Here is a 27211-nt window from a genome sequence, read left to right on the forward strand (position 1 = left end):
TTCAAATTGTTATTCATGTGTTGTTTAAATATAAAGTACATTTTAGTAAGCATTAATTCTGTTTTATTGAAAACCAATTATAAGAAATAACACAGAAAATTAAAGTTTATGATCTTTAATATAACCAAAATCATCATTACTAATATTTAAACAAAGTTCTTTCAATTTTTTAAAAAATCAGTATGACTTAGAACAAGGTAGCTTTATTAGTAATGCCACAGATTTTAATATATTTAAATGTGCTTAAAATTTAGCAGAATAATCCTTTCTTGAATTAACATCTTTTTTTGTAAAACATTCTTTTATGTGACCCAAAAAGTAATGATCAAGGTAATTTATATAAGAGGCTGCAGAGGCCAATTAGTTGGATCTTTTCATCTGATTTGGCATTCAGTTTAATCTGTCATAATATTAACGTCATGAACTAATTACACATATGCACAATAATGTTAAAGACATACAGCAGCCTTTTTTCTATAAATTTGTGTTCTGATAGGATCATTATCTGACTTAAATATGTATGTATATAAAATATATATATATATATATATATCTGAGGAAGAGACTGTATCAGATCAAATCAAATCAGACTATTACTTTATGTGGATTTTTAGTAGAACATTTACAGCTGATTATTAAATTATTTATTCAAATTTTTATAAAGATAGATTTATAATTTTTACAAGAAGATTTATTTTTATATAAGAAATGTATAATAAATATTTTATATAATAAATAAAGATTTATATAATAAATATTTTAATTTATTTTTTTTTACCTAATTAATAAAATTACTTGTGATTCAGTATCACTTTGTTAAACGCTTCATAACTAAAGAGATTAAAATCTTCTTAAATTTCTTCTTTTTTTAGTATGAAGTGGAATTTTTCTAGTGCTAAGTTAAAGATTATACTACATCACTTGGAATACTGTTTTCTATTTTCAAATGGAGCCAAATTTTACATTTATAGATGATGATGATGATGATGCAATTATTTCTACAGGTATGCTTACCAAACATTCAGGAAAGTTAAGTAAGAGGAATGCAATTAGGATCGGTGATCCATATTGAGGAGATCAAATATATGAGGAAGTCAGCAGAACTTGGAAGATTGCCTAGAAATTTGATGATAGACGAAAAGAAAATTGGTTGAGTAATGTTCTTTAAATATTTTGGGTTTAATCCAAATAATAAAAGAGCATGAGTGAAATTCAGGGACCCTTAAAGGATAAAGGCAGACAACAGTTACTTCTATCCTAATAAGAGTTCATTCAGAAAAGGTTTTAATTTATTTCGGTAATCTAATTAAGCTTTTTCACAAAAAAAACTCTAAAAAAGAACTGCCTTTTATTATTTATTTATTGATATAAAAGAAAATATTGCAAAATTACAATTCTTTTCTTACAACTGTGACATTTCTTATATAATTTCTTCATAAATTTGTTCAATTTCTTTATATTGTAAATTATGTTCAGTTATATGGACTTACTTAAATTGGGTAAACATTTTTTCATATGTGTACTGAAAAACAAAGTGTTTCTGGATTCAGTGTTTTTTCTTTTCTATTAAACTATAAAATTTATCCTTAAATAGCACCATTTACTTTTGCAATGAGGTAAATACAATATTTAACTCATTGCAAATATTGTATTTTTAATGTTGTTACTTTTTAATGATAGAATGTGTATTCTACATACACAGTAATACATAAAAGTACTACGTGGTAAAATTAGATTTAGACCAAAAGTTAAATGTTACAGTAATATTTGAAGGTTATGTAAAATATCAGGTGTATAAAACATAAAAATCTACTAATCCTATAGTTATAGAAGTAATGGCTACAAGACAATGATCAGTTTAGAAGTTTGTTTCATATAACAACATTTTGACCATTTCCATTATTTTATTATATTTCAAGATTTTTCATTATAAACTGTAAGGGCAATTATTTTAAGGCAGTTGTACCAAATAGTCATACATAAAGCATCTCTATATTAAGTATTATACGCTTAACAATTTCCTCAAACAGCCCATATAAGTTGAACCTAATGGTAATAAAAAATATATTAAAAAAAACTTTTTAAAACAACTCTTATAATAAATGCACTAAAAAGTAATAAATAAAAATTATGTAAAAAAAATTTAAAACCACTCTTAAATTAAACGCACTAAAAGGTCAAAAATAATTTTAGGATGGTATTTCAGAATGGAATAGACAACAAGCTTTGATGGTAATATGTAAGAGAAAGTCATAGTTTCAAATTAAAAATTTGATGTTTTTGCCAATTTTTTCATATGCATGATGAATGGCCTAAAAAATGTCAAAGTACAAATCTTTGCTTCCCACTCTTTAGGCCATTCATCATGCACATGAAAAAATGGCAAAAACATCAAATTTTTAATTTGAAGCTATGACTCACTTAATCTTACTTATCAAAGCTTGTCAAATCCAATCAGAAATATTATCCTAAAATTATTTTTTACCTTTTAGTGCATTTAATTTAAGAATGGGGTTTAAAATTTTTTTTCTACTTTTTAGTGCATTTAATATAAGAGTGGTTTTAGAAAGTTTTTTTAATATATTTTTTAGTGTCTTTCTTCTTTTTAGTCAACTGCACTAGCATACAGAGTGATCAAGTGATCGTGATTTGAGTGATCGTTTGAAGTTTTCATGCCTCCAATTTCCAATACCGCAAACAAGAAGCTTTAATACCACAACAAGGAGCTTTAAAAGTTCATACATCTTAAAATATTATTGTATATACTCATATACACTTCAAACATCACAAACCGCACAAATCTGAGGTCTCTAGTCTCACATATTAAAATCTCTCATGCATTCATACTGACTAAACCAGTAAGTAATGTCACTCAATACACCAAAGAAGATTCTGGATTTCCAAACTCCAGCCATAATTTAACAAAAGTTGCAGGCCAATTTTTTTTTCACTGTTGGTGTGGTCGTGTGTTCAAGTTCTGTTGACAGCAAAATTACTTTTTTGATTTTTTTTTGTTGCAATTTTAAGGTGATATGAACTTTGTAATGTATGCGGGGAAAATGCACACTTCTCACTTCTGTTTGAAGAGGAGTAATGATTTTATTTACCAGCTCATAAGTATCATGAATCATCAGACATAATACTGAATGTACGGTTATATGAAATTTGAATTTTTGCCACAGCCGCAGAAAAAATACTTTTGTTCAATTTAATCGAAACAACAATATCACAAACATGGATAATTTTTTCACTAAAAAGATATGCATGTAAACGAGGTTGCACAAGTTGAAGGGGCATTTTTTTGACTAATTAACGCATCTTAAAGACTTGAAAATGTTGCTAAAATGTATTGTCATCAGTAGCAAACCTGTATGCAAAATTTCAGAGCAAATGGAAAGCGGAAGTGCTTCAAAATTCGACTGAAAGATTCTGTACCATGAATCTCACACACATAGTCCAAGAGTAAGTTAATATAGGAGTGGTAAAAAAGACACAAGTATTGTAGACATTAAAGTTGACATTGACTGGAATTTAATTGGGGTCCTTCAGTATTACAGAACAGCTATTGTTCACTTTACTGCTGATTTTCCTTTTTTAAGCTCAAAGAATCAAAAAATCGGTTAATCATTGCATAATAATCAAACAAAGAAAGGAAAAAATCAAATGCTCACAAAAACAATTTGGAAAGATTGATCAGTGATGATGCTTACTAATATGTATTTGCTGTACATATGTACAGCAAATATATTAATATTATAATATGTACAATATATTAATCGGCTGTATAATATGAATTTTTTTACCAGTTAATTATTTGAAATTGTTGTGGTTTTTGAAGGAAAATTAGCAACAATTTGAAAGTAGTCTTTTTTTCAGTTTGTCATGATGCTTTCAAACTGCTAGTAATTTATTTCTTTCCTAATCTGATTCTTAACCTTTCCTCCTTTTCAACAGAATAATCAGTGAAAATATAGTTGATTAACAGTCCTTATTAATGATTTAAATCACTCAGTAAACTGAATATATTTTTTTCACAGAGAAATTATTTCTTCTGCTGATCTACATGACCTCATGAGATCACTTCTCTGAAATTGTATGCATGACATCATGATGACATGCTATTGTCTTACCAGCCATACTGCCTTTGTATAACTGTTATCACCAGCACAGTGTATAATTTTTGAAAAGTCCACATTATTTCAATTATTTTAAGTTATGGCTGAATACTAAAGTGTGGTCAACTGTCTACTGTGACATTGGAAGAACATTTTTTAAATCATGTATTTCATATAAAAATGGAATAATAAAAGAAAATAATAGTGAAAATATTAAATTATTTTATTTAAAAGATTCAAAATAATGTTGACCTAATCAACAGTAACACCTCAGTAAACATCAAATTAATGCAAATGATTTAAAGAGGATATTAACAATTTAAACTTAAAAAATGGTAACTGAAAATATTTATCTAGAATACTTGAAGAGCATAATGATCAGTGTTGTAATTTAGTGAATGTCTTGGCTATGCCCATGATTGTTGATTAATCAATGAGTTCTAGTATGGATGTATGAATAAGGGAATGTAAAAAACAAAACCAACACAATTGCTATGGAAAGATCTGTTTTAGAAACATAAAAAGAGACTGTAAAAGACAAATAAAATTAGATCATTAACTGCGTTATATGATTTTCTCTTACAAGCTAAACATTTAACTCAACACCATAGCTAGAATGTCTTCTCTGACGAGAAGATAGTCCTTGAAAATTCTGACTAGTGGTTAGGGCTGTTCTTACATAATCACCTACACACATGTAAAGCCCTAGAAAGTTTGATAGTTTATAGGTAGAATGACATAATAGTTAACCCACCGGGTTGGTTTAGTGGTGAACGCGTCTTCCCAAATCAGCTGATTTAGAAGCCGAGAGTTCCAGCGTTCAAGTCCTAGTAAAGCCAGTTAGTTATTTTTACATGGATTTGAATGCTAGATCGTGGATACCGGTGTTCTTTTGTGATTGGGTTTCAATTAACCACACATCTCAGGATTGGTCGAACTGAGAATGTACAAGACTACACTTCATTTACACTCATACATATCATCCTCATTCATCCTCTGAAGTATTATCTAAACGGTAGTTACCGGAGGCTAAACAGGAAAAAGAAAGAAAGAAGAATGACATAATAGAATGGCAAGGATAGGTTGGCAAGGGTTGGTGTAAAACATCATTAAGTGAAAGTTTTTGGAGAAAGTATATTTTTACTCTATTCTAAATTGAAGATACATTTAACCCTTTGCAGATCAAGATGTCTGGATAAAACTTTATTTAATTTTATTATATTTTATTTCTCATTAAAAACTTGCCGTTCCACTTGTGAGAAATTTTAATCTCATATTTAATTTTTTTTAATTTGTATTTCTTTTAAACCCACATCGTGGGATTTAAAACTAATTGTTAATTAAACTAATAAGTACTGAAAACTGTAAGTATTCAAAGCTGAAAACTTTACCTTCTTCATTTAAAAATGTAACAGTTAAGTATGTTGGATGTTAAGTAAGTAAATTTTTTGATAGATGTTGAAAATTCTTGAAATGACTTCCATATAATTTGATCATTATTTTGACAAGTAAGAGAGTATTTAAGTAAGTTTTTTTTTTTGCTTTTTCAGTACATAAAGAGATTTGCTACCTTTGCTTCTGGTAATATCTAACTCCAGCTTTTGATGAAGTTTACAGTCTATCGTTAAATAGAATTTGGTTAATTTCTCATGTAACATTAACAAATCTTATTTGAAATGGAGTCATTGACAATTGAAAAATAGTGAGTTTATTGTCTACCAACTTTACAAAAAAATCTAATATCTTGTTCATAATGGTCAGCAGTGAAAACTATGAAAAATTAATCAGAGAAAATTATGTCCTTAATCTTTCATATGACAAAATGAAACACAATTATTTTTATATAATGATGACTCACAATGTAGTGTTTTCAGCTGTGAAAGTGATTGAAAGGCTTTTAAAACAAATTTTAAAAGTCATAATAAAATAAAATTCATTTTGGGTAGTGTGAAAAATACAAATAAATAAAATTACTGACTTGTTTATTTTTGCACAGAGTTTTTCTTGACGGACATGTCTTGCTCTGGAGTTCATAATTCTCAGTTTTCTTATGTATATACTAACTAGTTTAAAATAACTATAATGGGAGAATAAAAGCACTGATATTAGATGTTGTTGGAACAAGAGAGAGTTTATGAACTTTATGATTCTTTTATGAAGAGGGTAGATAATTTCAATTACTGGATTGAGACATTAACAATATTTTAGGTTATAGGAAAATAAATTTTGTATTTTTCAAATTGTTTTAATATATTGACTCTGTCCTACACGAGTATGTGCTGTAGATACAATCTATAAATTAGTCTCTAAGTCTACGATTTCATGATTTGTTTATTTCTAAATGGGCATGCTTTAATTATATATTATCCTCCTGTTTTTCTAATATAAAAGTGTTAGAGAGTCATAATAGGTGTTCTGATAAACTCCAGCGGGGTTTGTCTGTTTGTATAAAGAGGTATTTAGCATAGGAATTTTTCATGATTATTGTATGTTTAAAATACTACTTTTAAATAAATTTCATGAAGGACAAGACAATATAATGAGATTTTGGGTTAACATTTTAACCCAAAAAAAAAAATGTTTTTTGGGTTGGCAATGTTATGTAATGTTTTTGGATACTAACTTGTGCATTTTGTTACTTTTTTCATGTAGGAACTTGTATATGAAGCCCATTTTAAAGATTTCCTCCATCAGTGTAGAGGGAGGGGGTTGATATAAGAATCTTTAACAGGCAAGTTTATGTTGAGTAAGATTGTTAGATAAGTTAATGTACATTATGGCATCTGTGTTTAGGTTCTCTTAATTTTTAATGTATTCATTGATCTGCTTGATAAAGTGTGGCAAAGTATTATAAAAATAAATTTAATTATTGTTTATTTATAATAATAGGGAATTGATTTAAAAGACTTTTTTTGAAACTATACACATTTCCTTGTTTAATGGTTTTGCAGGTGGCACTGATGTTTTACAGAACTAGATAGGAAACTAGTTCTGTGTGGTCAAGTAGAGAATTTGATGTTTTATTTACTCTTTAAAATCCCAAACTATCTTTAACGTCACAATTCTATTTCAAATCATCAGAAGGGACACAACCATATTGCATGATAATCGATGTAACTAACAACTCACTACAAGCTTGTAGGCAACACATTATAAAACCTTTCTACCTTAACCTTGGGTTTAATATAATTATTTCAGTTCTTTTATTTTCTGGATTTCAATACCTTAATAATTTTGAGGGGATGATTACAAACAACACTCTTAATTTAACAACACAGAAAGTGTGAATAGGGCCTTAAGTTTTCATTCCTTTTTTCTCCTCCATTATAAGTTAGTAAAAAAATCCTCCATTGCAATAGATTATTAACAAATAAGCTAACAGGAACATACTTACCCGATTACAAGTCTACATCTTTTCTGAGCATAACATCCTTTACAACTCATATTTTACTTAGCCCTTAGGGGGTTGATAATGAAAATTAATATTCCATGCTGTTCTTAGAAATCTTAGTGGAAATAACTATGCCAAATTCATCTCAGATAGCCTGGAAGTCATAGAATTGGTAATGAGTATCCGTAAGGGCTTTCATATTTCTGTAATTTGTAAATAAATTTAAAAAAAATGAAAATAAAGATATGTTCAAATTTTTAAAATTTATATTTGAAATATGGATACTAATAGAACAAAATTACGGGTTGATATCACATTACTTAAAATGATTATGACTATTATTTGTGCTCTACTTTAAACATTTTAAAGAAAGAAAAAACAGTATTAGTAAATTTCAATTAATCAAAGCAAACAAAAGTTAATATAAAATTAAATATGTGAAATCACATAGCTGGTTATAATATTGACTGTGATTGTACCCGTAGTTGTCAACTGCCTTTGTTTCTTTAAAATTATTTATAGTTTTTTCAATGATCAGATTAAAAGCACATAAACATGAATTTATAATATTTAACATCAGTTTAAAATGTTATTTAATATTTTAACCCATCAGAGTTGTCTAACTTATATCTCTAAAAGTCATGCTGAAGTGATATGTTTTTAAAAAGGTGCCCAGAATTAAATTATTGCTACTTACAGGTGAAATGAATGAATCAACTTGGTTTCCATGAACATTAACTGGATTTAGTTTTTTCTTCACCCCTTTCAATGGACTATTTGTGGCTGAAAATAGTATTTAGATTATTAATTAATTATTCTATGAGCTGCAATCTATGCTTATTTACAAGATTAAATAAATATTTATTATTTATTATATATGTTCACTCAAGTAGGAAATATCAAACCAATGACTTTGGTTTAATAAATATTTTTTACTGTACTTGAAACCTCATTTGTGGAATAGCAGAGCAACATAGTAGCATTAAAAAAAAAAAATCTGGGCAAAGAGAAGTTCTTTTGCACCGGTGATCAAATATCTTGTACTCCTCTCTTGTTGAACCCAAGAATTCTTCTTGATCTCCTTCACATCAAGTTAAGATTGATAAACATTTTTAAAAACACCATGGATAAAGAAGGTGAAGGCTTTAAGGATTTTAGAGTTTCTACAATTGAGTAAGGCCAGATTTAAAGAGGGTATAGTTATAGGCCCTTATTAGAAAAGGGATTGTGAGCTTCATTTTGAAAGAAAACTCAACCAAAAGAAATTAGTATGGAAATTGTTTATGAAAGTGATAAAAAAAAATTTAGGCAATTAAAAATATGAAAACTGGAAAATCCTAGTGTAAGAGATTCTTATGTCCTACCCAACCATGGGATATAACATATAAATATCTTTCTGGAAACCGGAAACCCTGGCGTAGTTACCAATGAACAAGGAAAGAAATTCCACCAGACACTAGGACCATAGAGACCTGATAGAGGCCACTGGGCCTCACTAATAATGGGTGTGAAAAACTGTAACTAACTACTGATGTGTAAAGAAAGAAGACAGAGTCCACATACAAGGAAAAAGTAAGAAAATGCTACAGTATTTAAGATATGATAATAAACTTTGTTATTTTATTTTACATACCCTAACATAATATGTTAGGCAATGAATCCACACATTTATTGTTGAACTGAATTTGTCCATAACTTAAGCAGATAATCTTGATTTTTCTATTAATTTCAAAAACAACTGTTTGATATATTTCCTAAAGTAGTATCATTAGCAGTCATAATGATGACTTTATACCCATTAATGATTAGAATACAGAGTCTTCATAAAAGCGTGGTGGGGTTTCTGTAATTCAGCTCAAGGCATAGGGGAATTTTGAGAAGTTATATTGGTAGTCCTGTTAGCCTTCAACCCAAACATTTGTGTAACAGCAGTTAAAATCACTACACCAGTTTTTATATTGTTGTCGAGGTGTGTTTAGTTTGTTACTATATTCACTGTTAATTAAAATCCTTAATTTTAGTTCAGCGAGCATTTTGATGTGAAAATGGAAAAGAGCCACCACATGAAAATAATATATGATATTGGTTCAAACAGTTTGAAGAAACTGGATCTGTTCTCAAGGAAAATCAACTGGCATGCTGTGAGTATCAGACGAAACTGGTGATTGAATCAGACAATTTGCAATCAGAAGTCCTAACAAATCAATCTCTCGTTGAAGCCTCAAGTTAGATATTCCAAAAACAACCCACCGGGTTGCTCTAGTGGTTAACGCGTCTTCCCAAATCAGCTGATTTGGAAGTCGAAAGTTACAGCGTTCAAGTCCTAGTAAAGCCAGATATTTTTACATGGATTTGAATACTAGATCGTGGATACCGGTGTTCTTTGGTGGTTGGGTTTCAATTAACCACACATCTCAGGAATGGTCGAACTGAGAATGTACAAGACTAACACTTCATTTACACTCATACATATCATCCTCATTCATCCTCTGAAGAATTATCTAAACGGTAGTTACCGGAGGCTAAACAGGAAAAAGAAGAAGAAGATATTCCAAAAACAAAAATTCACAAAGTTTTACACAAAAGATTGAAATTACATGCATAAAAAATCCAGCTACTGCTGAAATTGAAACCTGATAATGGAGAAAAACATTTCAATTTTGCAGTTAAAATTTCCCACATAATTAATGAAAGCTGATCATTTTTAGACAATATAATTTTTACAGATAAGCTCTACATTCCATATTAATGGGCGTGTTAAGTGTTAACAGATACAATTCACAAATATAGGGATCTGAAAACTCACATGTAATTTTTGAGAAATGACGTGACATGCCTAAAGTTCATGTTTGGTGTGATGTAAGAAAAATCTTGTAATCGGGCCTTTTATCTTTCCTGAAAAGGCTATAATTGGAAATGTTTATTTCGATATGTTAAAACAATTACTACTTTCCTCAACTGGATGAACTCGAAAACATGTATCAAATTCATTTCCAACAAGATGGCGTACCCTGCACTTTAATGCCCTAATCAGTCATGCTTTGAATGGAAAATTTGGACATTATTGTATAGGCCAGCAAGGATCTATACCCTGGCATCTAAGGAATCCAAACTTGACACCTAGCAAGCTTTTCTTGTGGACTTATATAAAAAATTGTTTATTCGGAAAAAATACACGACCTGCTCACTTAAAGAAAAGGAATAATGACGCAATTGTAACCATAACAGATGATTTGTAACTATTAATTCAAGTATAGGCACAAACTGAGTATCAATCAGATATTTGCCATGTATCTAATGGTGCATATACTCAAATTTATTAGATATGTAGAAAAACTGTTTGAGATGAAAAATTTGATAAATAAACATCAGCTGTACTTTTTTTTAGTTTCATCCATGTTCTAAATCCCACAATTTTTTTATGAAGAGTCTGTATTTTAATGTAATTAGAATAAAAAAATCAAGATTATCTGCTTTGGTTATGGACAAATTCAGTTCATCAATGAATATTTGGATTCATAATCTAACATAAGATATTAGCTTGAACAGAGTTTATCCATTACTTAAGCAGGTAATCTTGATTTTTCTACTAATTTCTTTGAAATTATAACTACTATTGATGCTGTTATAGAAAATATTAAATGAAATAATTGTTATAACATGAAGCATAGTTTGGCAGAACAAATAGCATTTTATAGGATAATGTCATTATGTAAATAAAGACTTCTTGGTTAAAGTTAAAAGTTTCAGCTAAGTAAGGCTTTACTTAAAAAATGTAATTACCAGTGATGGTAGGCCCAAAGAAACTTTTGTGTTTCTTTAGTTTGCTAGTAATAAAGTTAACAAAAGAAATAAGTTTTACTGCCAGTGAAATGTAGCAAGAAAACACAAAGAGGTGAGATTAATGATTTAGATAAAATAGGTGACAGTAAAGAAGAATACTGTTTAACAGATGAATATGTAGAAGTAAGGAAGGACATAATGATAAAGTTTAACAAATTGTAATAAGTTAATCAGGAAGGAGGAAGATTAAAGTAAAGAAAAAATAGAAATAAAAAATAAAGAAACTAGTAGCTAAGGAAATACTGCTACAGTAAAGGTGAACAAAAAACTTTATAAAATGTCCTAAACAAAATATAAATATGAAAAGATTCATGTTATTTAATATGTAAAATTAAGTTCCCAGATAAAAACTACATAAAATTCTGTTGTAGCTTTTGAGATGTAGGGCAATAGCCAAAACAAAATAATTTCACTGTTAGTAATATTGAATCGGTGGTCAAAAAAAGAATCTGTAAAATAATATACAAAGTCTCAGATCAAAGATTCTAAATTATTACCTACCGCTGACTTTAAATGAACAAAATTAGAGTTTGTAAGACATTCTTCTTACATTCATCTCTCATGTATCAGAAAAAAGTAATTTTTGGTTTCAAATATGAAACTAACTTAGGAACTGACAGTCATAAAAAAGAGGGAGATATAGCTAAATACATTGCAAACCAAGCAATGAAGTTTATCAATAATTTGCTAGCAGTGCCATATCACTACTGCAGAGCCAGACCAAGTAGAAAGTTTCTACATACAGATTTTGGTAACCTTACAAAGCTAAACCAAGCATAAATAGAAACCTGTAAAAGCAATAATTACAAACCAGCTGGTGAAAAAGCATTAAGGATATATTCAGAATGAATTAATGTTTATTTTCACCAACCTAAAAAAAGTTGAATGCTCTGCCTGTGAGAAGTACAATAACACACCTCAGGAAGAGAGGACTGAAAATGAAAACAAAACTGTTAGAGCATTGCTAAGATGATCAACTACATTCTAATTCTAATGGATTTATTTTTACTTCGTTTGATTTAACAAAAGTGCATAAAACACCTACGCAAAAATAGTATTACTTCATTATTCAAGAAAGTATTCGTTCATAATTTCATAATTAATTTCTTAATTTCATAATTATGAAAGTGGAACTAAAAATATGTATTACCTCTTATGAGGGGACTGTGACAGCAGAAGGGAGGGAATAATGTAATATATAGCATATTATACAAGTAGATAAAATTAGTTAATCAGAGTAACTGTGTTGAGACTTCACCATTCTAGTACTTGCCTACTAGTTGGTGGATACTGCATAACTGAATCAGAGGAACTCTATACTTTGCCTTCACACATTCTGTATAGTAGGTCTATTTTAATTCGGAATACACCATCCACATGAATGTTAAAAATTTTCTTACATCATCCAATTATGAAACAGTTTTATTTCTATGCTGAAGTTAATTTTTCACCATTATTATTTACTTTTATCTATTATCTCAGAAGTACATAACAAGACATTCTAAAGGGATAATTAAAAAAAAATCATAAAAAATTCTCAAACCTGTACACAACACCACTAATATATCTGTAACATTAAAAATTGTTAAATATGAGAAAAAAAAACAAGAAAGAAAGACCTTTCATTTGACTGAAAAATTGAAATTTCCAATAAAAAATTACTGGTTTTATAATTAGGTGGGGTATTTTTATTCTTTAATAAGAATTTGTATTCTTTTCTTTTATTTAAAGCTGGAAAATAACTTTAAGAAAACTTTTTTCATAATTGTTTCATGGAGGTAGGGACAATATATGAAAATTGTTACTATAGATTGGTTTTAAGTGGCAAAAAATGAAATCAAACCTTGTGTATTGGTGGATAACACAAAATACATTACTAATAGTTTAGTTTTTGCACAATACAAAAAGCTCAATAGGGTCCAAACAAAAGAAAACTACCAATAAAATTTGAAGTCTCTACTTAAAAGGGGCCAGGGTAATAATAGTGCATGTCAGTAGTGAAATGGGGTTCATTCCGAGATCTTAACAATAAGGAAATCTGTAATGACAATTGGCGATTACCATAAGAATGTGAGTTTTCAGAATTACTTGAAATGGATGTGAGAGAAATTAATGCCCAATACATTCGCTATGTAGTTGTTGACATTCTTGCTGAAAAGGAACACACCATTTTCTATGTCCCACTTCATTGCCTGGAATTAAACTCAATAGAATTGATTTGGGTAAAGGTAAAAAAACTGGTTACCATCACACCATACTACATTTGATTTAAATGATATATGGAAATTTTGTCTAAGGAAATTTTCTGATATTGCAATGGAAAATTATATGTTCACATGCAAAGAAAACTGAACATTTTCTAACTGTCCAGAAAGTAACGCTAACACAAAAGAATCATTTCTAATTAATGTAGATTGTGATTCAGTAGTTTATTCTGTGATAATGGAAACAGTCATGAAGAAGAAGAAGAAGATAATGATGATGATTATGACGACAACAATACCTCTCTGGATTTGAATTTGTGAAAGAAGCTGAAATTGTTATGGTAATATTAACTATTTTATTAGATTAATAAATAATTGCAAAATTAAAAAGAAAACAAAAATAATGATATTTTAACAAATACCATTTCCAATTTGAAGAAATCTTCACAGAAATCAATTTAAATTAATAAAAATGTTTTACTTTCATTAATGTAGGCTACACAAAATATTTAAAAAATTAAAAAAAAAAACATTTAGTATAAGTCAATACTCTCTATTACTTGAATGAATGAATATCAATCAAATTATGTGAATCATAAAAGTATTTCATTAATTTATTGCAGTTGTTAAAATTAAAAAAATTATTTTAATATTTATACATCATAAAAACAGGCATAACCTTTCATAGATTAGGAGTTTTGGATAATATTGCATATGTTACTACAAGTACAGCTTTTAGCTGAACAGACTGTCAAGTGCAAGAGGAGAACATAGAACAGGACAGTACTGGCTAAGCTGTATTTTGTTCTGTAATGAGCGTCTAATCTTGAGAAAAGTAAAACTGATATCTCTTTTACCAGGACTTGTGATGATGTGTAGATTTTTTCACACCAGTATTCAGCATAAAGTGAGAAATAAAATGAGCAACCATAATTACAAATTCAAGAGATAAAACCCAAATGGTACAAAGTAGTTTTACTTCAATACAATGACTTTTATGACTGGAAGAGAATTCAAGACAAGCTACATAAGTTACAAGAAAGTTTGTTTCAAGCTAATTCAAAAGTTTCAGATAATTAACAGTTAGTCACAGTCAAAGCTGTTCAAAGAGTAAAATATATAAATTCAACACACAACACAAACTAAGGTGGTTCAGTTTGTGTAGGTGCTGATAATTTACTTTTAATTCAGTTTTCTTTGTTTGTTTTTGAAAAGTATTTTTACAGGATACATTAGTAAGGGATTGGGATTTGCTTTTTTATAGTTTTTAAGTGATTGGTGTATATATGTTATTTATTTGTGATTTTTCGGTTGTATGGGTAGCCTTTATCTTGACCATTTGTATAAGTAAGTAATAGTGGTGACTGGGTCTGACTTGAACAGTTTAGTATTAATTTATGTTTAAGTTATAATAAAATTATAAATATTTAGTTCAATTTAATTATTATTTATTTTGATGTTTATTAGCAACCACTTTTCTTTCTTTTTTTTTTTTTAGTGCATAATTTTTTATCTCTCTCCCCCAGAGCCAGACACACAATTAAGCCTTAATACAGCTCCTTCATTTCAAACTGCCTCATCGAGAGCTATTGCTCCCCCCAGGCAGCCACGAGGACTCGGTCTTTTGGTGATATGACATGCCTCTAATGAGAAGACCCCAAGGGGTTCTCTCACCGGGTTAGTCTTTATATCTTGCCGCTAGTGAGAAACTCCCTTGAGGGATCTGCTATTGAGACTATCGTCTTACTTTACCACCAACCTCCAAAAGTTCCCGCCCAATCGTCGAGGGTGGACACCTAAACGGCCCACCCCTCCTGGACAGGGCTGTCCCAACCCTAAATTCATCCCAAGAGTGAAGATGACAGCTTTCATTTCCGTGCGCCATTCCTGCAGCCACGGCTCACAAGAGCATGCCCACGGGCCTGCAGTGCGAACACTTAGCCTCCATTGGACAGTCCTTATGGAGATGTCCCTCAGCCTTACAATTGAAACATCGCACTCTTCTGTCCCTACACCCCAACGTCGATAGCAAAATTCTTCATCGGAGCTCGTGGATACCCGACAAGACACCCACCCGACTCTAATTCGGCGAGCCTTCGATAACTCTGTCACCAGCAGAGGAGGGACCGCCACCGTTGCCACTTTTGTTTTGCCATATGACGCCCTCAGGGAGAGGACATCGATGGCAACCGAATCACCAACAATCTTGCGCATCTCATGCTCCAAACCCTCCTTTGAGGTACGGGCGTCAACGCCTTTAATGAGTAAATGAACCCGCCGTGACCATGGCGCCTTCAACCTTGTCCAATATTTGTTGCCTTAACATGGTAACCACATCTCCTGTGTCTTGAACCCATATGAGAAGGTCCTCTCCCTGACCTCTGTGCACCAACAAGACATTCACTTCATACGACGACACAATCTCTCGAGTCATTCGGAGAAGGTCCGCGTATGATCGTCCCACCGCCTTCATCACCATTTGCAACTACTTGACAACGTTTGCGTTGTCTTTTATTGGTTGCCATCTTTTTTTACTTGTGTTTCTATTGGTAGTTATTTGTTAAGGTGTTTCGCCATTAGCTGTTGCCTATTTACGAATATCAGTGTGCGTTTTGGGTTTAGGATACTATTATTAAGTGTTTATGATTTCAAAAATGTCTGATACTTAAGGGAAAAAGGGTAAGTCCAAGCGAGCTAAACCTCGCAAGAAGATTTTGGAAACAATTAAGGTTAGGCTCGAAGACTCTTCATCCTCTTCTGGAGATGAGGAGTCGCGAGCAAGTGCTTCTGGTTTTCGCGGACTGGAAAGAATAAAGATCACTTAATTATTGAGAAGTTTTCTAAAGATAATTGGATGGCTGGAGGTTCAGTCCCGTTAGTACGGGCGTTTGAAGAGAAGTACAACTTTTTATTCAATTTCTGGATAACCCAAGAAGTAATAAGGCTAATGTGCGAGGTAAGTTTCTCCCTAAGATCGAGTAACTCAAACCCATTGTTGAGGCCTTGGCTCAAGGCCATGAAAAATTGGCTATTAAAGCTGAAGTGAGAGAGGTTGTGCAGGGAATTGTTTCTGCCCCTGTCATTGTTCCACAGCAGGGGTTGCCTCGGTACGCAGAGGTGCTGAAAGAGAGGCGGGAGGCTACTCTGTCCCGTATGAAGCCAGAGATGGTATTCGTCAACTTAAAGGAACGGGCAACTTCTGAAACAAGTAAGGAGATGAAGGACGAGTTTCAGGTCGCCCTTCGAGAAAAGAGGCAGAACCTGAGAATTCGTAATATTAGAGAGACGAAAAAGGGTTTAGACATCATTGCTGACAACAAAGAAATTGTGCGGATCATCTTTGACTCCTTTAAAGTGGGAAATCTGATATGAAAGTCAATCCTAAAGGCAAGAGGTGTCGTAAAGTGGTTGTCTATGACATAGATCGACGGCTGTTTGATGAAGAATTAATGGTTCTCATTAGGGAGCAGAATAGTCAGATGGATGAGGCTACATTCAAGTCTGAGTATCGATTAATACCTAAATCGGGTAGGCATGAGGCGGAACGCCACCATGAGATTTTCGGGGTTAGTCCCAAACTTTTCAAGAGCTTCACTGCGAAGGGCAGGTTGTTTAGATGAGTATTTAGATGTCCAGCGTTGTTTTAAGTGCTGCAGGTTTGGTCACATGGCTAAGTTCTATGAACATCCTCCACTATGCGCTCATTGTGGTTATGAAGGACACATGCATGGAAGTGCCCAAAGAAGTCAGAGAGTCCGACTTGTGTTAATCGCAAACGTCTTTGGAAGGATCATAAGCAGTCTGTGAACAGTAAAGATTGTGGGTGTTATCAGAGAACTCTCGATATGTTCTGCAATTTATATGAAAGAAAAGGTTGATAGATGGGTGGAATATATTGAAGAGTTATATGAAGGAAATGAATTAGAAACTGGTGTTATAGAGGAAGAAGAGGAAGTTGAAGAGTATGAAAAGGAAGATACAATACTGAGATCTAGATTTAATAGAGTAAAGGATCTGACTGGGAAAAAGGCTCCTGGGGGTAGATGGGAATCCTGCAGAATTACTGCGCAGTACAGGTGAGAAAGTGATAGATAGATTATACAAACTGGTGTGTAATATTTACGAAAAGGGGGAAGTTTAATCAGACTTCAAAAAGAGTATTATTGTCATGATACCAAAGAGAGCAGGAGCAGATAAGCTAAACAATTAGCTTACCTGCTCTTGCATCAAACATTTTAACTGGAATTCTGTACAGAAGAATTGAGAGGAGTGTGGAAGAAGAGTTAGGAGAAGAAAATTTGGTTTCAAGAAAAGTATAGGGACAAGGGATGCAATTTTAGCACTCAGTTTAATAGCAGAAGGAAGATTAAAGAAAAATAAAATGACATACATGGCATATATAGACTTAAAAAAGGCATTTAATAATTTAGACTGAAATAAAATGCTTAGCATTTAAAAAAATTAGAGTTTAAGTATAGAGATAGAAAAACAATTGCTAAAATTTACAGCTAATTGCTAAGAAAACAGCAACAGTAATAGTTGAAGAGCATAAGAAAGACGCAGTAATAAAAAAGGTAGTCATACAAGGATGTTCCCTATCCCCATTACTTTTTAATCTTTACATAGAACTAGCAGTTAATGATGTTAAAGAACAGTTTAGATCCGGAGTAACAGCGCAAGGTGAAAAGATAAAGATGCTATAATTTGCTGATGATAAAGTAATTCTAGCCGAGAGTAAAAAGAATTAAAAGAAATAATGAATGGTATGAAGTCCTACGCAAGAACTACCACATGAAAATAAACAAGAACAAAATGAAAGTAATGAAATATGGTATATGGATCACTGAATATAAAAATCGGACGAGAAAAGATTATGGAGGTAGAAGAATTTTGTTATTTGGGAAGTAGAATTACTAAAGATGGATGAAACAGGTGCAATATAAAATGTCGAACACCACAAGTGAAACAAGCTTTCAGTCTGACATATAATTTGCTTACATCAATAATTAATTCACACATCAGGAAGGCATTTTTGAAAGTATATGTTTGGAGCATGGCTTTATATGGTTGTGAAACTTGGATGATCAGAGTACCTGAAAAGAAAATAATAGAAGCTTTAGAAATGTGGTGTTATAGGAGAATGTTAAAAATCAGACGGGTGGATAAAGTGACAAATGAAGAGGAGTTATAGCAAATTAATGAAGAAAGAAGCATTTGGTAAAGTATAACTAAAAGAAGAGACAAACTTATAGGCCATAACTTAAGGTATCCTGGAATAGTCTTTTTGATATTGGAGGGACAGGTAGATGGGAAAAAGTATGCAGGTAAGCTATGTTTGGAATATGTAAAACAAATTATTAGGGATGTAGGATGTAGGGGGTACACCAAAATGAAATGACTGGAACTAGGTAATGAATCTTGGAGAGCTGCATCAAACCAGTCAAATGACTGAAGACAAAAAAAATTCTGAAAATTTCATCTGCTTATATTTATGAATGTTTACTATTAAAAGGGAAATAATTTATCAAACAGAGAAATGTGATATTCACTTAATCAAACCAATTTTCAATTATTTTTGCATTATGCAGAATAATACTTTAGCTTATGACCAATTTATTTAAAATTACATTACATGATTTCTTTTTTAAGATATATCTTTTTTGAGTTGTTTTGAAATAATTCTAAATAGATAAATCTAAACTTTCTGTGTATTTGTTTAGTATTACCTAAACATATAGTCAAATAATAATAATTATTATTTTATTATTTTGCAATTAATAATAATTAGTTTTTATTATATTCCATACTATTTTTAAAAAGTTTTTTATTTATCTTCTTTTTTTCACTATCTTCTCGTAGTTGTTCATTAATGTTTCATATAATTGTTTTTTTTTATTTTTATTATTATTGTTTTTTATAACCACTTCTCTGTTGTTTTATTCATTGTATTTGTAATGTGTAACAGTACTTTGATCAAGGTTTTCAGTGGGTTATGTCAATTCTTCTAGGCAAATGCTGGGAACAGATCCTTTTTATTATCTATGAACGAGCTTTCCTATCCTACTGTTAATACTGTAATCTGTGCACTGTATAATTATGCTATTATCTGAATAAAGTATTAATTTAAGAATATACTTATTTTCTTTAAAAATTAGTTTAAAAATATTTGTAACTGCTTTACTTTAATTCTCTGTACAGATTGTTACATCCCCATCAGGGAGTCTTATTTTTTAAGACTTTGGGGGTTGGCAACCTCACAGCCCTAGCCTCTGCAGCTTTTCTTCTCACTACACACAGAACTGCAGAACACTTAACACTATATACATTCACTATACCAAGAATATTACACAAATTACAAGATATAAACGTACACAACTACACAACAACATCCTTCACTGTTTCTTCTTACATTTACACTCGGTGGTGTTGTGACATCTTGTGAAACGCAATTGTAACCCAAGGTGCAAACTATCTTGCTGATGGGTGAATGGTTCTATGTAGTGAGTCTCAAACAACGTCCTCTGGACACCTGGGCAAACCCAGTTGTATTTAGCTCTAGCTCCAGTACACATGTGCTGTACTGGAGTGGTTTGTTGTATCACTGGTACTTGTGGAACCAAAATAACAGGTCCACAAAAATGCATATGATGCATCTAAAAAAAATCACCAACAATGTCTTGTGAAGAGGGCTTGTCATCGTTGTCTGACAAGGATAGTTCTGAACAAAGTGTCAGTTTAAATGATGACAAATCAAGTCTCCATTATAAGAACATCAGATTTGTAGCTTCAACATAAACAGGAAGGTGGCTCCATTCATAATGTCTTACCTTTCCTGATTAATAAAGCACAAGTGGTTCCCTGAGGAACATAAGAAAACTGCGAGACAGATCGATTCTGATTGAAATGTATAATGGTGAGTAGAATCTATCTCTTTTACAGCTTACTAATATGGGTGGTGTAAATCTAATGCAGTGTGCCACAAAATATCGAATACATGCTGAGAGGTAATTTTTACCATAGCCCTCTGGATATGGAGTTACGGAAATTACTAATAGCTTCATCCCCAAGAAGTTATTGACACTAAGCGAATAATTAAATGGCAGAGTGGAATCGTAGAACCCCTTTCTTAGAACACCTTTTCTTATATTGTCATTAAACCTTCCAGTACCACTGAAAAAAATAAAAGATGGTTACCTGTCAGTTCGAGAATGACCTTTCATTCCTAACCCGTGGCAATGTTTCAGATGTCAAGCATATGGCCACGTTACAACATCTTGTCTGAAGACTGAGATATGCGCACAATGTGCTAAGGAAGGCCACACTGATACTAGCTGCCAAGATGAAAAATATGTGAACTCCAGTGGATCACATACAGCTCGCTCCCGAGATTGCCCAAGTTTTAAAGAACAGAATGCAATTCTCAAAATCTGTATGGAGCAGAAAGTTTCTTTCTCTGCCGCACGAAGAGAATACAAAAAGATACAAAACTATCGTAACCTGGTTAAACCAGATGTTTGTTTTTCTGTCACTACATCAAATAAAGCCCCTGCAAATGCAGCTAACCGATAGTCCAGATCCTGCAATGACCTGTGAAAACTTGTTCAGATGTTATCTGATCAGGTTGCTTCACTTCAACTATTTCTGAGCTAACGAAAATGAATAAGTAGGTAGTTGCAGCTAGTGAAACTAATACTAGTGGGATCCCTCTTAAAGTTCCCGTCCCCAAAATTTTACTTGTACAGCCAGGAGTAAGTACAGCTGGTGATAAGCCATCTAATAAATTTCCTGTTAATGGAGGCCACACAACCATCCCCTCTGGGGATGTCATCTGTGACTTCCAATTTTTCAAAATCTCCCTCTCCATTATCTCATTTATTGGAGGATATGGTTTAGGAACTGCCTGACCCCAGTTCATCGGAGTTTTTTAAAATCAAAAATTCAAAAAAGAAAAATTGGATTATTCAGATATTGGATTTATTCCATTATTCAGTGGAACGTAGAGGTCTTAGATCCCGTACTGAAGATGTTAGATTAATTATGTGCACACATAAATCATTAATAATGTGCTTACAAGAAACTCATCTACTACAACAAGTTGCAGTAACACTCAGAGGCTATTTCTGTGGGATATACAACTGTCTCATGGACAGTACAGAAAGTGGTGTAGTTGCTATTTCCATGCAGAATGAGGTGTTGGCTACATGTATACCACTAGCTACACTCATTACTGCTGTTGCTGTAAAAATCTCTGCATCCTTTAAATTGCATATCTGCAATTTGTATCTCTCACCTAATTCTGAGTTCAATACTCTAGACATATCAAATCTCCTCACACAAATTCCATCGCCATCATTAATAGTAGGAGACTTTATTGCCCACTATATTTCATTGGGGTCATCTTTCTGTTTTACTCAAGGAAATATGATAAACAGAGTGAGACAAGACTTAGACCTCTGCCTGTTGAATGATGGATCATTCACATTCATGTCCTTATCATGTGGTACACTGTCCAGTATCGACCTCTCCATATTCTCACAGAGTTTTCTCCCTCGTCTGAATTGGTCTGTTTGTAATGACTTTTACAGCAGTGACCACAGACCAATTATTATTGCTTTTGGTGTTGACTGTGAGGTGAAGAAAAGGCCTCGGAGATGGATTGCTGAAAAAGATGATTGGAATGATTACCATAAAGCCTTTCCATCACAGTATGATGATGGTGCTGACCCCCTTGATCAACTTAGCTCCTTTACGTCGCTAATACTTGAGAATGCTAATAGATATATTCCACAAACATCTGAAAACCCTAGATGTCCTTTTGTTCCTTGGTGGAATGATGATTGCCAAAATGCTATTAGGAAACGACAGCAGGCACAACGCAAATTTAACCGCAGGCCTACAAATGAATATCTGTACCATAAGGCTAGAGCGGTGTGCCATCAGGTATTGTTGGCACTAAGAGGATGTCATGGTTGAAATATTTGGACACCATCTTACATACTACTCCTATGTCTACTCTGTGGAAGAAGCTTCGTAGCTTTGTGCAGTTTGCGGATCACCGAAACAGTCCATTCTCAGACTCGTTCATGAAGAACTCCTTTCATCATCTTCTGCAGTGGCAACTATGTTAGCAGATTCTTTTTGCTCGGTGTCTCTCACTTCATTATACAGTAACAAATTTCATAGGTACTAGATAAATATAGAAATATTATCATTAAACGTTGGTAAATCGGTCAGTGAATTAAATGCACCATTCAAAGAATTGTCACACATACTTAAAAACTCAACTGTCACCTCTTCTGGACCTGACAACATTCATCTCAATATGCACAATAAAACACCTATTGTGTATTTATAATGGTTTATTTCCTGCACAAATCTTCTCACTGATCTGGTCAAACGCCATTGTCGTAACAGTACTTAAACCTGGTAAAGACAAAATATGCCACTCAAGCTACTGCCCTACCTCCCTGACAAGCATTTTATGTAAATAGATGGAGAACCACAGGCTTACATGGTACTTGGAGAGCAATGACCTTTTATCTACACAACAGTGGTTTTTGCCAAGTAAGATCTTCTACTGACCGTTTAGTGTCACTGGAAGCAGCTATTCAAAACACGCTTTCTTACTCCGCCAGTGCCTCATCGCTATATTCTTTGATATCAGTTAGGTGTACGACACAGCCTGGCGACGTGGTATTCTAGACACCCTTAAAGAATCGGAAGTCAAGGGCAATATGCTTGCAATTATTAGGGGTTTCCTAAATGACCAAAATTTCCGTGTTCGTGTTGTAGATTCTTTATCGGATAGCATCACCTTGGAGAATAGAGTTCCTCAAGGAGGTGTATTAAGTGTCACCTTGTTTGCTATAGCCTTCAACAGTATTACTGAATGTGTGGAGTCACCTGTTTCATGTACTTTATTTGTTGATGAATTTTCTATACATATATTACGTCCCATTCAACAGCCACAGCAGAGAGACGACTCCAGAACATTATATTTCACCTTAAAGCTTGATTCAAGATTACCGGCTTCACCTTTTCACCTGAGAAAACAAAACGTGTAGTCATTTCACGTCTGCAGGACCCTTTTATGCCAAAATGTTTTTTAAACAGAGATCTAATTGTTATCTCTTTGAGGTTAATTTTTTAAGGTTTATTTTTTGACAGCTGTTATACATGGGTCAAATACATCAAACAATTAAAAACAAAATGTTCCAAAATTCTAGTATGCTGCGAGACCTTAGCAACACCAATTGGGGAGCCAATAGTTCATGTATGTTGGGATTGTATTATTCCTTAATTTGTTCCTGTTTGGATTATGGTTGTGTCCCCTACTCTTCAACGTGTCACCCCTGCTGAAGGTGTTAAGATGCTGCACATCATGCTTCTCTTTGTTTTGCTACATGTGCTTTTAGATCAAGCCACGTCATTAGCATACTTATTGAGTTCGGTGAACCATCACTTTACGATAGACATGACCAAGCATCTTACTTTACCTGTCTTAAAGGGCAATCAAATCAACCGGCTTTTAATGCATTCCTTGGAAATCCTAATTTACAAAGGTATTCGTTAAATTTTTTTAAATTTTATTTTATATATCAATATATATATATATATATATATATTATCAAAATATTAGTTATTTTAAAGATTTCGTCTGCGATAGTAGTTATAAATAATTCTTTAGTTAACTGTGACAGTAGTTGTATGTTTTTGTTTTTACTGTTTTAGTTTATCTTTTTATTTTGTTTTTTTAATATTTTATATATATATATATTTTTCCGGGCGAAGATAACTTAAAAGTTTTTGCCCCTAAAAAAAAAAGATTTTTATATATTTCACATTATCCTTCTATTCTTTTAGTTTTGTCACACTAACTTATTTTTATGCATATTAGAGCTAGCTTTGTTATAAATGATTAAATGAAAATGAAGACGCTATTAGAACTATTATAAAATAAATTTAAATACTAAACTAATCACTTTCTGATGACGGAAGTGGTGGTTGTTAAAAATTCTTGCGGCAAATAAAGCTTTTGAAAAGGATAATGCTAGTATCTGCCAAATTTCACTTTCCTGCTTACAGGAAAGTAAATAATGATTTTTTATTCAATATTGCACAGTAAACTGATTTCTGGAGCTCAAAGCACAAACATTTTTTAATAAAGGATATTTTTTAAATTTAAGCTGCAGCTTATAATTATATTCAAAGACACTTGGTGTTTATGTGCAATGAAGAAAGCAACACATAAAGTAAAATTCCATCTTTTGAAGTCAGTAGTGAAAGTGTGTTATAAATTAATATAATAGGGTTAGTGATAAGTAGACCAATAACGTGATGTAATTGCTGAAGTATATTAGTTATAAGTTTAGGCCAGCTGTTATAGTTGGCGGTATTTTAGCCGAGTCGGCGGGATTCGGTCGCCATATTGTGTTGGTTAACAATTTAGGTTAACTTAAGTGGATTGGCGCGCAAGTAATTACTCCAGCGCACGGAGATCAGCTGTTCATTAATTCCAAACAGCTTTTGACACAGTTGTTTATACTTTACAATTGGAAAATTTTTTGAGATTTTTGTTAGTAGTGTGAACTTGGAAGTTTTTCTAAGTCCTGACTGGTTTGTAACGGGATACCTTTCCTGGATCATAACTCTACTATCCTTCCTTCTTTTACCTATTCCTTCAGGATATTTTACTCAAGGAGGCAAACAGAAATACTAAAATTGGATTGCCAGAGAGGAGGGAGGGAACTTGAATACTCTTGCACTGGTAGACATTAAGGAGGCAGCTGAGAGCAAGCTGATTGTTAGTCTGGCCGCAAGGCACCGACAGGTTCCGTGGTTGCTGAGCGGCTCGGGTGTTAGGGCCGGCAATGTTCTGTGTCTGCAAGAATGGAGGCGAGGCTTATTGGACGAGACAGAGGTGAAAATCCGGTAACGAACATTTTTCAGGCTGCTTATATGAACACGGAGGTCACTTCTGACCTCGCACAAACGTTGTTTGACAACTTTTCGCATGTCAAGTCAAACAGCGGAGGTGATTTCGGTGTGCTGCAGGTCGAAATCTATGGACAGAGTACGTCTATGTACGTACGGAAGATTTTAAAATGTGAGGAAAACGGACAGAATTTACCATCTTACAGCACCCGTGGGCAGAGTCCCCGCTAGTTGGAGAAGTGATGGGCTAGGGGATATCAAGCACAAAATGGAGACTCTGGTCCTGGTCTAGGGCATCCTATGCTGAATTATTGAAATCAGTTAGCACTGACGTGAGGTTATCTGCGACAGCGGCGATCCTGTCGATCCGGAAGGCAGGGGAAGCAATGGAAATAAAGGTTAAAGAGGAGAAATGTAAGGCAAGGGAATTCAAAAATGTCCTGGCATCTGCGATAAAGGAGGGAACTGCCCAGACTAGGAAAAGGATGTTTACTTTCCGTGTAAGAGACCTGAAAGGGGACATAGAGAAGCAGGAAGTAATTGGCCGACTCGATGAAGCAATGAAACAGGCCTTGCCACCCGAAACGCAATTGACGGTAATGTCTGGCTACGGAGAAACATGCAGAGTGGCGACATGCAGACTCCCGGCTTCTATGGCCACGGCGATAGCCCAAAGAGGAAGGGTTAAAATTGGCATGGTGTCTTGTAGGACCGATGTAGCGGAAGTCCCTTTGAAATGTTTTAGGTGTTTTGAGGTGGGGCACACAGCTAGAAACTGTACAGGTGCTGACAGGTCCAGTGGTGGTTTTAAGTGCAGAGGGAAGGATGACCGGGCGGCTGACTGCTCTAGGCCTCCTAGTTGACTGATCTGCGAGGCCGAGGGGCACCGCACAGGAAGCGTGGTATGCCCCCAAAGGGGTGGGCAGTGATGCTGTAAGTGGAAGCCGAGGGAGGACCGGACAGGAAACAGCACGACAATGAAGCTAGTTCAAATCTACTTAAACCATTTGATTCTTGCAAGTGATATGATGGAGAGGTATGTGTCGGAGATGGGTGCAGATATCGCGCTTATCTCCGAGCGCTGCCGGGGATGGATGTATCCAAAGATGGGAATGAGGCCATTTGGCCGTGTAGTCCCCTCCCCGTCCGGGACGTTTTCCGAGGGAGGGGTTATGTGACAGCAAGGGTTGGTGGGGTACACTATTTCTCTTGCTACCTCTTGTCCAATATCAGTCTTGAGTGTTATAGGGACATCATGACCACTCTTTCGAGGGATGTTGTTGCTCATCGGCCGGCGTTTTTGGCAAGTGATTGTAACGCCTGGTTGACGTTCTGGGGATCTGCCAGGACAGACAATAAAGGCAGACTCCTGATGGAAATCAGTGCACAACTTGATATGTTGTGCTTGAACGTTGGATGTGAGTTCACTTACAGAAGGGAAGCATCTGGCTCAGTTATTGATGTGATCTTTGCAACTTCATCGTTGGCGTCTAGAATACGGGACTGGCGGGTTTGGGGCGGGTATACCACTAGCGACCACTTGGCGATAACCATGACGATAGCCGAAACGGGATACGGGGGAGGTGATACGTTTGCTTTGTTAGGCTGGAGTGTTAAAGGCAGGGTACTTGACTGCCTTTGTCGAGAGTCTGAATTTTCGGATGGCACATGAGTCACGTATCGCTGAAAAAAAACCGACTGTTTAGCAGACTCGTTGGTAAGTG

The 27211-nt window shown here is 33.5% G+C and overlaps 1 protein-coding gene across 1 annotated transcript in view; it reads right to left on the reverse strand.

The window, feature by feature from the left end:
• Positions 1-27211, reverse strand: part of LOC142318039 (cyclin-dependent kinase-like 2) — a 168724-nt gene that overhangs the window by 33621 nt on the left and 107892 nt on the right. Inside the window, exon 11 of the mRNA XM_075354566.1 lies at positions 8204-8289. Coding sequence (XP_075210681.1) covers positions 8204-8289 — 86 coding nt within the window. The remainder of the gene's footprint in view (positions 1-8203; positions 8290-27211) is intronic.

Source organism: Lycorma delicatula, chromosome 1 (assembly GCF_047948215.1).
Source record: "Lycorma delicatula isolate Av1 chromosome 1, ASM4794821v1, whole genome shotgun sequence".
Classification (NCBI taxonomy): Eukaryota; Metazoa; Arthropoda; class Insecta; order Hemiptera; family Fulgoridae; genus Lycorma; species Lycorma delicatula.